The sequence below is a fragment of the Homalodisca vitripennis genome, chromosome 1 (genome assembly GCF_021130785.1).
Source record: "Homalodisca vitripennis isolate AUS2020 chromosome 1, UT_GWSS_2.1, whole genome shotgun sequence".
NCBI classification, from domain to species: domain Eukaryota; kingdom Metazoa; phylum Arthropoda; class Insecta; order Hemiptera; family Cicadellidae; genus Homalodisca; species Homalodisca vitripennis.
Window position 1 is genome coordinate 199,448,882 of NC_060207.1, and position 15,416 is coordinate 199,464,297.

The window sequence follows — 15,416 nt, forward strand, 5'->3', positions numbered from 1 at the left end:
AGTAAAAATTACTAATCTGTGTTAACACTTATAATTCAGCTACTTCCCTGCAACTGATATCATCACAGGTATAACTAATATGCAAATAGTTGTTATAGAACAAAACCCCATTAGCTATAGTATACGGTGTGTTTACTATTACTGTGGTAATATAGTTCTACTACTGTTCTGCAACCAATACTGCAGTTTACACTACTGACAGATGTAATATTGAAAGGGTTATACAACAATACCTAATTAACTATATAATGTATTAACCCTTAATTTAGTGACATACGGCGCTGTGACATCCCTGCAATCGATATCACAATCTCCTAGTACTGAAACATACTATACCAATACCCAGTTGCTTTAGTATATGATGTGATACTCTTAATTTAGTGATAACTGCTCTAAAACCGATATTGTAGTCAATACTACTGAGGGTAGTACTGAAAGCGTTATACGACAATACCTCACTAGCTATAGTACATTGGGTTAACTCTTAGAGAACCATAATTATTTCACAATAAATCCACACATCAAGTAGACAGCTATGAGATTTAAAAAGCTATATAAAATATAAGATTTTATGGAAAATAAGAATATTTTTGGCTTTCCCAGGACACGAGTGCAATTGATGAAAAACATTAATATATTTACTCTAAAAACAAAAACAGCCAAACATTCATGGTAAAGGTTTCACACAACTTTCTGAGCTCATAGTTGAAAGCTTAAAATAAACCAAAATTAGCCATAAAATTGATAGGCATAGTATATTCAATTTTCCATACAACTGACTATCGCCACAGAGAAATTCCAAGTTGGTACAACTAGCTTTTAAAATGTCAGTGTGGCTGGAACAGCTATTAACAAAAATATTTTTATAATAATAATAATATTTGTTTGATCAAAACATTTGATAAAATATATATTGTATATTACAAACTGATGAATTGTCATACACAACTATAAATAAAAAACCTACAAAAGTAAAACTATATCAACCAGGGTTGATGGCATGTAGGTCATCAAGATTGTCATTGAAGTATCCATTGAATTCAAGCCTAAATAAAAAAGTATTGATATAATTATCAACACATTTGTATCGTTAGCACAGAAGACAACATTATTTGGTACTTCTAAAGGGATATAAATTAAAAATAGCGTTGGCTCCAAGATTGATCCTTGTGGGACTACAAAAGAAACCTTAGACCAAAGATGAGATGAAAAGTATAGTTGGCATTTCTTATTATAGTTCTTTTTCAACTATCCCTGAAGTAGGAGTGAATAATCCTGGAAGTCTTGCCTCTTTTTAAACATTTTTAATGAATCTTATTTAGTAAGACCTATGATCAACACAAAAGCCTTGGACAAGTCACAGAAGATACCAGCAATAAACTGTGATCCATCCAAGGCCATAACGAGCCATTAACAAATTCTACAAGAACCGTCTCAATACTTTTATTTATCCTAAAACCAAATGAATTAGAAAATAATTTACTAGATTCCAAGAAGTTATTGAGTCTATTATACAGTGCCTTTTCAATAATTTGTTAGATATTACTGAGAATAGAAATCAAACGATAGTTAGAGACATCAGTTTATGAACCCTTTTTTGTAAATTAGAATAACTTAAGACAGTTCAAATTGATGTAGAAATATACGAAGTACAAACATTTTGTAGCAAATCAAACTGCACTAATTAATTTAGGAGAAGCTTTCAACACCATAATTGGGATTTCATCCCAGCCACACGATTTAATTTTAAAATATTTTGTTCTAGTTCACTAACAGGAACACATTTAAATTCATACATAGTTTTTTCACAGTTACGTTGACCACAAATTCAGGTTTGTTTGTATTTTACAAGTGGAACTTGAACTAAATTAACAAACTGTGAATTAAAAATTATTCAATGACATCTATGGGATTTTAAACTTCTACACTTTAGACATTTAATATGATCTTTTCCTGTTTTTTTATTATTTTCACCCAATTTTGATTTTAATTCACCCAATTAGAGTCGTCCATGTGGCTTTTGGATTTATTGTTGGACTTGAATATGAAACTATCATTTGCTATTCTTGCTCACGTAACTAGAGTTTAAAAAATATGTTTATATTTCTAAACATACAGCTTGAAATGTTTTATCTCTTGTTATCTAATGTTTTAATGCCTATTTACAGCACAATTCACAGATTACTTAGGGAAAAAATCATTTAATATCAAGGTAAATATTAAAAAAAGTTTGATTAGTATTCTTCTACTGGCCCATTAAATGTTGTATTGTAAATAGTATAAATAAATTGTAAATATTGTAAATATAATGAATCTTTACTAGTAATGAAGGAATTTTACTCGTATTGATAAACCATTTTTTCTGTACTTTAGGCATCTGAGGAATGGGCTTTGGAAATGTAATCAGAAGAGCATTATGGTCAGATAGTGTAGGGTCAAGATAAATATAAATAAATATTGCTGTGTGACCAAAACAAGCATTAGTTAAAAATGTTATCTATGAAGCTTCTAGTTGTAGGTGTTATTGTTGGAGTCAATTATTAATGTTATAACCAAACTGCTCGATTAAATTGTGAAAATTGTTAGAAGAATTATTAATTTTCTACAAGATCAATATTAAAATCAGATAGATGAGGTCTGATGTTAGTATTGTGTTGCAGAGATTAATTTTCCAGATATTGGATATTATCTCTGAACATTGCAGTTTCTGCTTAGGCTGGTTAGGTCCTCATTTTACTTGTTACCTCTCCTCGCATGCATAGATTTTGTGGAGTAACCTCTATAAAGCAGTTCACATCACAAAGGTTTTGTTTGCCTCTGTTTTTCAAGTGCACTCCATCACTTGAAATATTTTTTCTTGAAAAAAGGTTTATGTTGACCAGCTGAACATAATGTAGTTCATTTACCACATGATAAATCATAGTAAAAAATATTCAGATTCATAATGTTCTCGTTGATTCTGTGACAAAGTGAAATATATTAAGTGTATAATTAGTCAGTAATATTTTTGGACAGCAAAGTTGCTGCAGAGTCAACTTGTTGAAAACCATGCCAACTTCATTCTTGTATTTATCATTAATAACTACCATTAATCTGCATTTGATAGTTTTTAAATATTATTCTTTAACTCTTTTATTCCAGCATTTTGTTTTGTAGTACTGACAACTCATCTTTCTGAACTATAATTTTCTTACATTATTACTACCGTTATCACACCACTAAATTCGACTGATACCACTAACCCCCTCTTCATTTCTATGCATTATTAACCTTATTAACCTATTAACCTTCCTGGTGGCAAATGGCCTAGATGGAGCTGGAGCAGTATTTTATCTGATATAAAGCTCGATTATGAAACAGGGAATTGATTTTGGCACCATTACAAACATCAGTTTCTAGATTGTCTTTTGCACAAGGTTTGCTTCTCCTCTGTCAATGGAATCACATCATATTATCAGCTGTAAAATTGTATTAAATTTCATTTTACTCATTGTAAGAAAGATTTTTACAGTGTATTAATGTGAATTATTGTAAATTACTAAAATGACTCATTTTCACACATATTTTAACACCAATTGAATTATGGTTCATTACTATTGCACATTCATGATACAACAATAAACCATTGATTTTTTAGATACTGCGTACAATTTGGAATCAAAAGACTATCTTAATTTCCATAGCAAAATTCGTAGATTTTCCTCACTCTGCAGAATATAACATCATAATATAAATTATTTTTTATTTATACATAATCTACATTTTAGTTTAAGTACGATTAAGTACAAAATAAGGCATATTAATTCTATGTATTTATATCAATAAAAAAAATACCTTTACAAAGCTCAAAAATCGTCTGCTAATATAAAAAATAACTTACTACCACTAGGAGAGTTATTGCTGATATTTGGATAATGGTTTGTGTACCAAAAATCTGAATGCTACCCGAGATAACAGAGACAGTTATAAATATTAAGCTATTACATCTCTCACAAACATTCTATTAGCACCAGCAATAAAAGAAATTCACAAAAGCTTCATACAAGTCTATGTTTTATGGCAACAGATGGAATAAGAGTTTTAAACTCATAACTTAACCTTTTTATAGAACATGAAGTTTAGGGATAATCATGTGATCCACTGTTCATCTAAATCTGGGCATTCTTGACTATAATATCTAAAAATTACTGTATATTAAATATACCATATATGCCAATACCTGGGCTGGAATGCAGGGCTAGTTGAGAGTACAAGTAGACACAGAGTCCCCGCCTTGCTACTATCTCCGCGTGTGAGTCGTTGAGCGATGCGCCGTTGACGCTCATGTGGTCACCACCCACGCACTTGGTGCCGGTGCCGATAGAGATGACGGTAGCATTTGTCAGCTCTCCTCGTGTCATAACCATTCCGGCAAGCACCTTGCGCCGCGCGCGTGCGTCGCATCTCCCTCCATTAGCTCGCTGTACTTGGTCAACACCAGCCTGTTGGTAGGCAAGTGAATATATAAACCATACAATTAGCCAAAGAATAGTATTCACAACACACTTAGCATTGCTGTGTGCGTAATATAGTTACATTCACTAATAATAATGGTTATTAAGGTGGTGCAATGTATTTTTAGTTAGATTAATTTTTTTTTTAAATTCCAGTTATAGCCCTCAAAGATAACTTTCTAAAACGCAAAAAAAACTGTTTAATATTTTTTATCACTTCATGAAGAATTATAGTCATTTAAAGAAGAATATTATTAAGGCAACATAAATTTATTACAGTATGTATATAAATTATGACTTGCTGATCAAACACTGATATATATATATATTATGATATATATAATATATCAGCCATTTTTTTCTGTCACCTGATTTCAAGATTGGAAGCATATTCTGGAAAGTTCTGAGTAAACATTGTTTTATGACAGCGAAACCCTATTTTTAACTAATTTAACCACTATTTTAAATTTCTTTACATTTATAGTCTTGAAAGCATATAGTAAGAAAATATCCAGATAACAAAACTAAAACTTTTAGTAAAAATATACTTTTAATTATACATTTGAGCAAATATCTAGTATGCAGTCTTTGATCAACACAAATATCAAATACATTGTTACTTAATTTTTTACTGTAAATTTACTGTTGTATTATGACTGTTGTAAAACCATCTTAGTTGCCTTTTGATAGAAGTACGCTTATCAGAACTGTGTATATATATATATTTTTTTTATTGGGGAAACAAGGCAAAATCACTATGATACAAGAATACTGACTGGAGTAAATATACACTTTTTGACATATTTGCTTGATAGTGGCAACAAGGCCAATTCATCATTGGCATCAGAAATATAATTCACTTGAATCAGGAGCGCTCATACATGTGCAAAGCCTACGAAATGTGTGTGAAGCAGCTAACTGCTAGTATTAAAAACAAAACATAAAAACGTTTTCTAAAACTAGAATAAATTTGGAATATTTTAGTTATTATAAAATTTGTCTTTATTCATATGTGTCTTTCCTAGATACATCTCTATACTCTTTTTATTTTTTACAACCAGTTTCCATAATTTTTTTACGTAACGGACAGAATTATACAAACTAGTATTGTCTAATTAACCCATTGGTTGCCAATGACAAAATATTGTGAACAAAATTATACACAATATTGAAAGATTTACAATAAATAAAGATTTATTTACACATTTTGTAAAAAAAGTTCTGTAAATCCATATCCAAACTACTGCCTACCAGTTATAGAGAATTTATTGTCGGTTCGAGAGTTAAAACCGATTACAAAATTTGTACTTCACAGGTAGACAAGAAAGTGAGCTAATCAAAACGTTTTAATATAAATGATCAACAAGTCTCTCTACTTAAATTAGATTGGTTTTCAATTAACTCAAATAATATAATATAATAAAACATTGATCAGAGTAACATAAGTAACTTGTCAATTAAATAAAAAAATACGTCAGTAAACAGTGATCTCTTGGCAAGACAACTCACTTTGCGATGATATCAGCCTGGTGGGACTGGAGGGTAGTAAACGGCAGGGGTGGGGGGTTGAGCGCACTGTTCACTGGCATCACGGGCATGTTGAAATTGAAGTCATAGAGTGTAGAGAGGGCGGCCCTGGCAGCGGCCGTCTTGGCCAGCTTCTTGCTAGGTCCTGTCAAAGTGGATAAATAACTTTTCACTATATAAAGAACAAATTACAGTTACCAGTCAAGCGATAATCGAGTCAGCCCTGATGTGAGTTGCTGAGAGGGTATTAGTTGTAATTCTCTCCAAGTGTGATGTCTTAAGGAATGTTAAAATGGTATGCAAATAAAATGTTTTCTGAATAAACTTCATTTTGTAACAATTTTTTTAAAACAATAATTACATTTGATACAACAATTTTGTGAGATTGACATAGATATCATATCATGTCATGATTATATAGAGAAGGTTCCAGGATGTCTTTGAAAATATAACTTTGAGTCTATATCTGCTTGAGTAATCAGCGACCTCTCATCGATCCGAATCGCTTCTAGTATCCACTTTTTAAATTTCCAGTTACTTAAAATATGATTGAAGTAGATAAATTTTGTGAAAAACTGTCTGCATACATTAATCTTTTTTGCTGTAACAAGCATTTGTAAATTAAAATTTATATTATACATTTAGAAACAAAATAAATAAGTTACTTAAACAACCTAAATGTGAAATATCGAACAATTTAAAAGTAACAGTATATTGTTATTACAATATTTGTATTTACTAAAATTGTTATATCAGAATTCCAAATTATATATGCGTGATCAATATTTTCTTTTCTGATCAAGTGATTTCATTTAGGTTCATTGGGATATCCAAGTTTTTATCACAAGGATATAATCCTATTCTTTGTGAATTGTCACACTGTAACAAATTACAAAAAAGGGAATAATTTTAATTTGTTTACACCTAGCACACTTGATGACTTGAAGCATGTAAGGTTTGAAAGTTTTTGAACCAAACTTCCTTCTTTTCCTTTTTAAATAAGGTTTCTTACATTGCAAATAACAGATAAAATCTATAGCATCAATATAAATATTCCACTAAAGACATCTTCCTCATCAAGTAAATTGTATCAAATAAATAAACTCACTCAATGAGTTCTTTAACCCTGGAGCTGCCGATCAGCACCATTGGTTCTGCCTAGGACCACTATGAGTTTTTATTATTTATTCAAACGTAAGTTGGAATTTTCACATGACATTTTGTATAGTATATACATACTTTACAGCTTTCTTGTATTAAAATTTTTATTCCACTGTTTATGACATGAGTTTCGTGTTTACAAGCTCCATGGTTGATCAGCTGTGACGCCACATAGTCTGAGACTCATTCAATTGGTCATACTGTGCTTTAAGGTTTTAAGTGCCAAAATAAGCCAAATATTAAATACGTTGTCTTATTAATGTTGTAAATATGTTTCAAATCTTTAGAACCCAAAACTAAGTTAATTAAAAATTAGTTTTGACTTTTTATGTTACTTTTACAATTGTGCCTGTAACTCATTTTTTTTTTTGCTGCTAACAATGTAAAATTAAAAAATATTTTCTAATATGTGTAAAAGAGTAGAATATTAATGATCCAAAAAGCACATAATATTATTAGAGAGAGAGAGAGAGAGAGAGAGAGAGAGAGAGAGAGAGAGAGAGAGAGAGAGCTTTATTTCAAAATCACAAAGACCTGAAATGGCGTTACAAATTAATACAATTAATTACAACAATTTTCTTGCTTCACACTTCACAAATCAATTTCGGTTTTGAATCCATGATTAGTGATGAAAGTGTTGCCAGTTCAAAAACTCATTCACACTGTAGAAAGGGTTTTCAAGAAGCCACCTGGTGAGATGAAGCTTTAGCGTTCTGGGGTTCTCATTCTTGACGACTTGAGGCAGGATGTTGTAGAATTTTACAGATTATTAATAATGGATCTTTGATTTTCACATCTTTCGTACCCTTGAGGCAACCGAAACTTTAACTAAAGATTTTTAAATTATGTTATATGTTTAAAAAAAAAATATTTTTTTAATACACGTTTTTGGTATGAGACAAACATTATTAAAATCTATATCTTTAGCTGAAAACCTCACATAAAAAACTATTAAAATATTAAATTACATATTTTTTAATGAATTTAAAAAAAAAAGCTTACAATAGCAGTGATAACCTTTTGGCATATTAAAAAAAGTGACAGGGTTGAGAAACATTTTATACCACTTGTAACATTTTGTATAAGGTTTGAATACTTATATTTAAATTTATTAAACATATGTATTTTTGGGATTTAAATGAGAAAATGTTTATTATCCTACTATTACTTATTTTGTTTACCTTAAAATATAAAAAAATGGTGAGGATGATGTTTGGGAAAAATATAATAATTAAAATACATCTACTTAAACCTCAAAATAAATGCTTTTCAAATCAGAACAAAGCTAAGAAGGTTTCAATGTGCTATGTGTTTAAGAAAGGAGATCTGTTAGAGACTATCGAGTAAATTGTGGAGAAGAGGTAAATCATTAGAAAGATGGGAATCTTAATGCATTTAGTAGAAATTGAATATAGCATGTTATGGAAGCAATACATAAACCAAATAAGAAGGTCTCACAGAATTTGACTATTTTACGAGGGAAGAGTTATGTTTCCACCTCTACGTACTAAACACTTTTTGAATTTTTACAATTAAATTTATTCAATTATTTTTATTATTAACATAGTACAGAGTATAATTTTTATGTATTAAAAAGAGAAGCCATTTATAGTTTTACTATAACTAATTTTGATGACCTTGAAATTTAAAACATTTGGTATAGTTATACAATATTTCACATCCGCATGATGCTCGATAATTCTTATAAATTTCACCCCTAATAACAAAATTGAGTACGTTAAATCGTTAAGTACCTGTGCCCTCGAAGGTCTTGCTATCTATGCATACGCTCATGGTGAATTTAGCATAAGACTCGCCAGAGGATGAGGTGCACTCATACTTGAGGCCAGGACGCATCTCGTTCAGAATCATGACAGGACTCTTCTCCACTCCGAGCATATGACGGGAGAGAACCTTCAGGCCAGGAGAAGCGTTTGTCTTCGCTTCTAGCATGGCTGGAATGGAATTCAGTATTAGTTTTTCTTTAAATCATACCCTTTTGGTCAATAACACATGATTAATACCTAGAGGGAGTTGGATTCCACATTTCTCTGTAGATCACAATAATTTTTGTACTACATAGTAAATTTTCCTCACAATGGTTTCTTATTGTTGTGATGTTATGGCACAATTTGTCAACATTGTGATATTATTATATATTGACAAAATATGTCGTAACAACAATTCTGAAAGAAAGAACCACCAGAAAGTGTACTCACAATTTATTACTGTTATTAATATTAATATATATCCTGTACTAAGAAATTAACTGTAAAATCTTCTAATTTGTCCTCCTCCGTAGACTAATGGTCATAGTCTCGGCTCACTAACCGAGAGATCATGGGTTCAAATCCCAGGGAGATCCAATAGTGCACTTTGAAGCCGGCATAGCTAATGTTGAGTCTTAAATGAGATTTTAAAAAATCTTCTAATAACTAACTTAAAAACCAATATTATTAAATCTACTAGACAAAATAATTCTAATTGTTTTAATTACGTGATTTGTTTTACAAATGGGGTTTTCAAATTAATGGGAAGACCCATCCCATGCTGTACCAACATTCAGAAATCATTACAATTGTTATCGATATCCTAAACTTTTACGCAATCGATAGAACAAATATGTGGTACTAAGAAGAGAACGCTATACCAACCTGCATCTTTGTTCTCACTGCCGTCATACTCCATGGAGTCGGAGGTAAAGTCGACGTTAGCTGATTGCAGTTGAGGATTGAGCAGCGTCATAACGTGCATTTCAGGCAACTGTATGATCGTGCGCAGTGCAGCCTCAGCTGCCGCCTGCTTGGCATGCTTCTTTGTGCGTCCTTGACCCATCACCTCTTGGCCGTCCATCTGAAACATCAGTCAGCTGTCACACTAACATTGTTTCCTGGCGAAACTAAAATTAAAACGTACGAACATCATTGACCCTGGTACAAAAGTACATAATACTCCTTTTTGGACTGAGTACTTTGTAAGGATCGAGCTGCAAGAAACTGATCTGTGTTATCAACTTACATTTTAATTTAGAAATCTCGATTTTGATTTAGAATGGACAAAGCCTTTTGAGAAAACGATAGTTCCACAGAAAACTTTAATACAACTGACAATGTGAGGAAGGAAAAATGTCCAGCACATTAGATTATTTTGGAAAATATTTTAAATTTGTAGTACTTCACCTTGACTGACATCGTGAAGATGGGACAATGCACGGGACCGGTCTGCGATACCAGCTTATACTCCAAACCCGGTCTCATCTCGTTCAAAACACAAACAGCATTTCGGGGAAGCGATGTAATTCCAGAATGTTTCTTTTTCTTCCTTGCAGGTGAGTCCGTTTCTAAAACAAACATAATAAAACTAAGGATTTAATGTTAAGGAACACATTTATAGAATTTCTTAAATAAAGATAAAATAAATATTAAGAACATCGAGAGTCATCAGAATAAATAGACCTAATTACCAAGGAATTAGAATACCCACCGGTTGTAAGAGAAGTTTTCTTTCGCGTCACTCAGCTTGTACAAGTGGACGTTGTTTGGATTGTTTACTACATTATTGTATTAAATTTATTTTAAATAGCGCATGTTTTGCCTTACATGCACGAAACTAAGTAAATCCAGTGGAAGAACATCATCCTTACCAACCAACATTAGAAAAGAATTCTTTAGTCCCATGCTAAAAGAATTAATTAAACAGCTTCATTCTGGAACATTATGAGCACATCAGTACTCAATCAAGACATCCATAAACTAAAAGAGATTTCCAATTTACTGAGATTCCCTAGTAAACGATTTTACCATCTCAAGAGATCTGGCCAGGTTCCAATATTTCCGGTTTCCGATGTTTTATATGTTTTGGCATGCCATTTTCATATACTAAGATATAATCATCTGTGCCCAACTTGAAATAACGTGATAAACAGCTTTGTGCTAGAGGTAGAGCTTTAGATAAAAACAATAAATAAAAAGGAAATATTCTGGAGTCATTTATACCTTTATGAGCTGTGGATACCATTAATGAAGAAACCCTACTTCTTTGGTCAGTGAAGTGCCTTTTATTTCCCTTACATCTCTACCTCTAAAAGTGAATTTCAGGTACAAAGCAATAAATTTTGTTGCTGATATAAGATAAAAGTCAGGGCCACCCATCTATTAGAACCATTATACATTACACACAAGACCACTAAAACCCTGAGAATGTAGAAATTTTCCTTTCTAATCCCTTGTTGAGGACTATGAAAATGTTATTGAATTTCAGGCACATTACCAAATGATTTTTTTCTGATTGTTTAGCAGTTTAGCAAGTACCAGAATCAGTAAGTCTTATAATTGTTCATAGATTTTCATACTTTTTTGAAAGTTGTCCTTCTTGAAAACTGTATGAGATCATTTGTAGTGATAAAAAAAGCCTGCACCTAGACATCCACTTATCATGTGGCCAATGTGCCAGCAATGAATCAATCACATCTCCTATATGCATACTCTTCATAATAATGCCTACTCAAGAAATAATAATTCAATCTGCTTCTCTACATTTTATGAACTTTTAGGTTTAGAAACGAAAATATTTCAATATTTACAGGTGATATTTTTACTATTACTTCCACTCAGCTCTAAGAACAAACAAAACTACGATCGGTTTAGCAGCCCTGTTAGCAGAAGGACTTGCATGTTGGATGTTAAAGTTGGAAACTTTCTGTTACGTGTAGTAATATTGGTAAATAACCATACGTACAAAATGTGAATGTTCTGTCCCAACCTATATATATATATTTTAACAAAGTAAATAAGAAATCAATTAGCAGACAGTCAAAGCATTTTTGGACATATATTCCATTGAGTTTTAATGTCCTAAACCAATATTTAAAATATTTTCTGTCTGTTATAAAATACCTTATCCTGCATATAATATTTTTTTTAAATACCTCTTTTATAAATAAAACTAAAACATTTTTAAAATACTGTTTTAATGTACAACTCTAAGTCTCAGGAAGCAATACAAAATATAATCATATCATAAAATTCAATATTTGGAAATTGTACTTATTCAAACAAGATTGTTCATAGACTTTGACTTTAAAGATATAATAACAATGAAATTAATTTCTTATTGAGAATAAGGTTATGTGTATTTTGAAGTAACTGATTTCTGAAATAGTTACCTTGCAAACAACACCTCTTGAAGCTTCTTGTGATTTTAGATGGCTTTTAAGTTTTAATTTATAATTATTAAAATATAAACCGATATATTTATACAAACATACTTTTCAAACAGTATAGAACTTTTATTTTAGTAGATTTTTAGTTATAAATGTTAATATATTTATACATAATTGGATTAAACTGCTGAGGTTTCTGGTGGTTCAGTATAGTTTTTGCTAAGATTTTCATGGCAATATGCAATTTTTAATAACTTTACCCATATAAAATATGCTTGACATATTATTATTAAAAAGTAGCTCTTTCTATTTTTTAAATAAGGGTCAAAGAGAGTAGGGGGTTGAATCTAGTCTAGGGAATGAGACCTAGTTGTAGATATATTAAATAGAAGTTTTAAAATGAGACCAATTTATTAAAATAAACATTCTATAGTACTAAACATGGCTATGATTAACTTAGCAAATATAACTGGAACAGGGATTAAATGCCAATTGTTAGTATTTAAAAAAAAAGTAACAGCAAACTGCTACAGAGACTAAGCTAATATTATAGTAAGTAAAAAAAAAAGAAAAAAGTAACTTGTAGTCTTGTGTTTGGCTGAGAGTTAGTTTGTTTAGTGCAGCTGTAAAGTGAACAACCTTCAAACTTAATGAAACAGCCAATAGAAAGCTCCATAAATATACATGACCTGTATATTTATAATAGAGCAGTAGTTTATAATAGAAATATTTTGTTATCCTTACTGCAAAAAGTAATAAAGACATAATTTCAGATGTTAGAGTGTATAATAATTACACTTAATTGATGTACTAAATGTAATTGCATGAGATTGAGATACTTACAAAAACAGTAATATATGAGAAATTCACGATGTATGTTATTTTATGTTTGTTAGGATACAAGAACGTAACTGAATCTGAGATATCGGAGAAGTTACTGAAACAAACTGAAAAACTAAGGCAAAATATGTGTATCCCATTTTTATGAAATAATTATTTTGCATTAAAACACTTTAGCCTACTCTTTCCTTTGAAAATGAAGCTAAATTCAAGTTTAAGCATAGATAAGCATACATAAGTTAGTTTCAGTCAAATGCACTTGAAAATTCCCCATGACCTAAATTGATTTTACATGCAAAATTGATTTTACATGCAAAATTGATTATTAGCACGATTTTTTCATTTATTTCAGAAGAACCAATGTCAAAATGTAACTGTTTAAAAAAAAAAGATATATTGTAAACTCTAATGTTCAGCACTAAAAGCCACACAAACTAAGAAAAGTAAAATAAAAATATTTTTAATCAACAGCTGTTACCCTCACTAATTTTTTAATATCTTGATTTTAGCCACTCTAACCAACAAAAAAAAAATTACCCTAACTCAGTTGGGAATGACATGGAACTAAATTTTTGAATCCTTACCACTTCGGTTGGTTTTTTCAACGTGTTCTAAATTTTAGGATGGGAACAACAAAGAACAAACACAATTTTATAATAATTCAAGTATTCTTTAACCAAAATATTTTGAAAATAAAGTAAAATTATTATATTTGCATGGAAGTTGTAATGACAAACATACAAGTAGCTCTAAAAAGAAATAATTTTTGAATTCTAAGAAAGCGTTAATTATTGGTAATACACCAACCACCATGAGTGAGACACTCAAAGTTAAAGACATCTTTATTGATACTTGGGAAAGTTACTACAGACAGAAATAAAGTGGTTAATGGTACATTTTTATTGGTGACCAAATTACTAGACATGCTGAGTAATTATGGGTTATTCTTTGGAATGCCTTAGTGAACAGGGATTTGTGAGCTGAGGGAAAATGTCTACAACAGTGATAAATACAGTTGGATCCATGTCAACACAACTGATAAGATAAGAGCCAGCATCATAACACTGTGTTACTGACCATCATAGCACTTCACTTGAAGTGTACCTAACTGCCACAGACCCTGACACTACTGTGACAAAACCTACACTTAGCAGCTTCTTGACAGACAACTATTCATCTACACTCATGTTACTGACCATCATAGCACTTCACTTGAAGTGTACCTAACTGCCACAGACCCTGACACTACTGTGACAAAACCTACACTTAGCAGCTTCTTGACAGACAACTATTCATCTACACTCATGTTATTGACCATCATAGCACTTCACTTGAAGTGTACCTAACTGCCACAGACCCTGACACTGTTGTGACCAAACCCACACTTAGTAGCTTCTTGACAGACAACTATTTTTTTTCCTCAGCAAACTAGTTTTTAATAATTGATTTTCTATTTAAATTTCAAACCGCACAAACATTATATAAGGAGTAAAAGCTTAAATGTATATAACAATAAAGGTGCTTTGTGTAATTTTTATTTTTATGAACTTACCAACAAATGTAAAGATACAAAATTTTGAATCTTTGATCACTTTTATTACTTTTACCTGAAAAGACGAACCACTTATTTTTGGGAATAAATATACTTGTAGTACTAGATCCAAGAGATGATGGGTAGTGGCAAGTGACTACTTGTTTTAGGGCTCTATCTTTTTCAAAAAATAAATTTAACGAAGATACTATATAACTCTTGAAAAAATACAATATGAGGATATAATTGACACAAATAATTCTTTTAATTTACTCTACTGTTAGTTTCTTTTTTTTCCTTTGTCCATTGAGCAAATGAAAGAAAACACCCACTCTACAGATAAAAAATAGGCTAAATATTTTAAATGAATTACTTTTGCCTTATTATTTATCTACTTCACAGTCACAACTAACTCATATTAAACATTACTAAGATTTACAACGTGAGCTAAATTGCCATCATAAACAACATAATGCCGTACCTTTTTACAACGCTATTACTATTAATACTCTACAACTGTGCAGAATTGATAGCAGAACAGTTCCATCTCGGTTTACTTCACTTGAGTTACTTCTGCCAGTGGCAATGTAAATCTTCTTATACTCAGTGTTTGACAACACTAATTTAGGTGAACGCTAACAAAGCTTCCCACCAAAACAAAACCAAAAAGTAACAAATCATTTATTTAAATGGAGGATAGGTT

At 31.0% G+C, this 15,416-nt stretch overlaps 1 protein-coding gene across 1 annotated transcript in view; it reads right to left on the reverse strand.

Moving 5' to 3' along the window:
• LOC124354604 (double-stranded RNA-specific editase Adar-like) overlaps positions 1 to 15,416 on the reverse strand; it is an 83,069-nt gene that overhangs the window by 24,194 nt on the left and 43,459 nt on the right. The window contains 6 exon segments of the mRNA XM_046805195.1: positions 4,220 to 4,430; positions 4,433 to 4,481; positions 6,003 to 6,165; positions 8,936 to 9,136; positions 9,836 to 10,034; positions 10,361 to 10,521. Of these exon segments, the coding sequence (XP_046661151.1) occupies positions 4,220 to 4,430; positions 4,433 to 4,481; positions 6,003 to 6,165; positions 8,936 to 9,136; positions 9,836 to 10,034; positions 10,361 to 10,521 (984 nt within the window).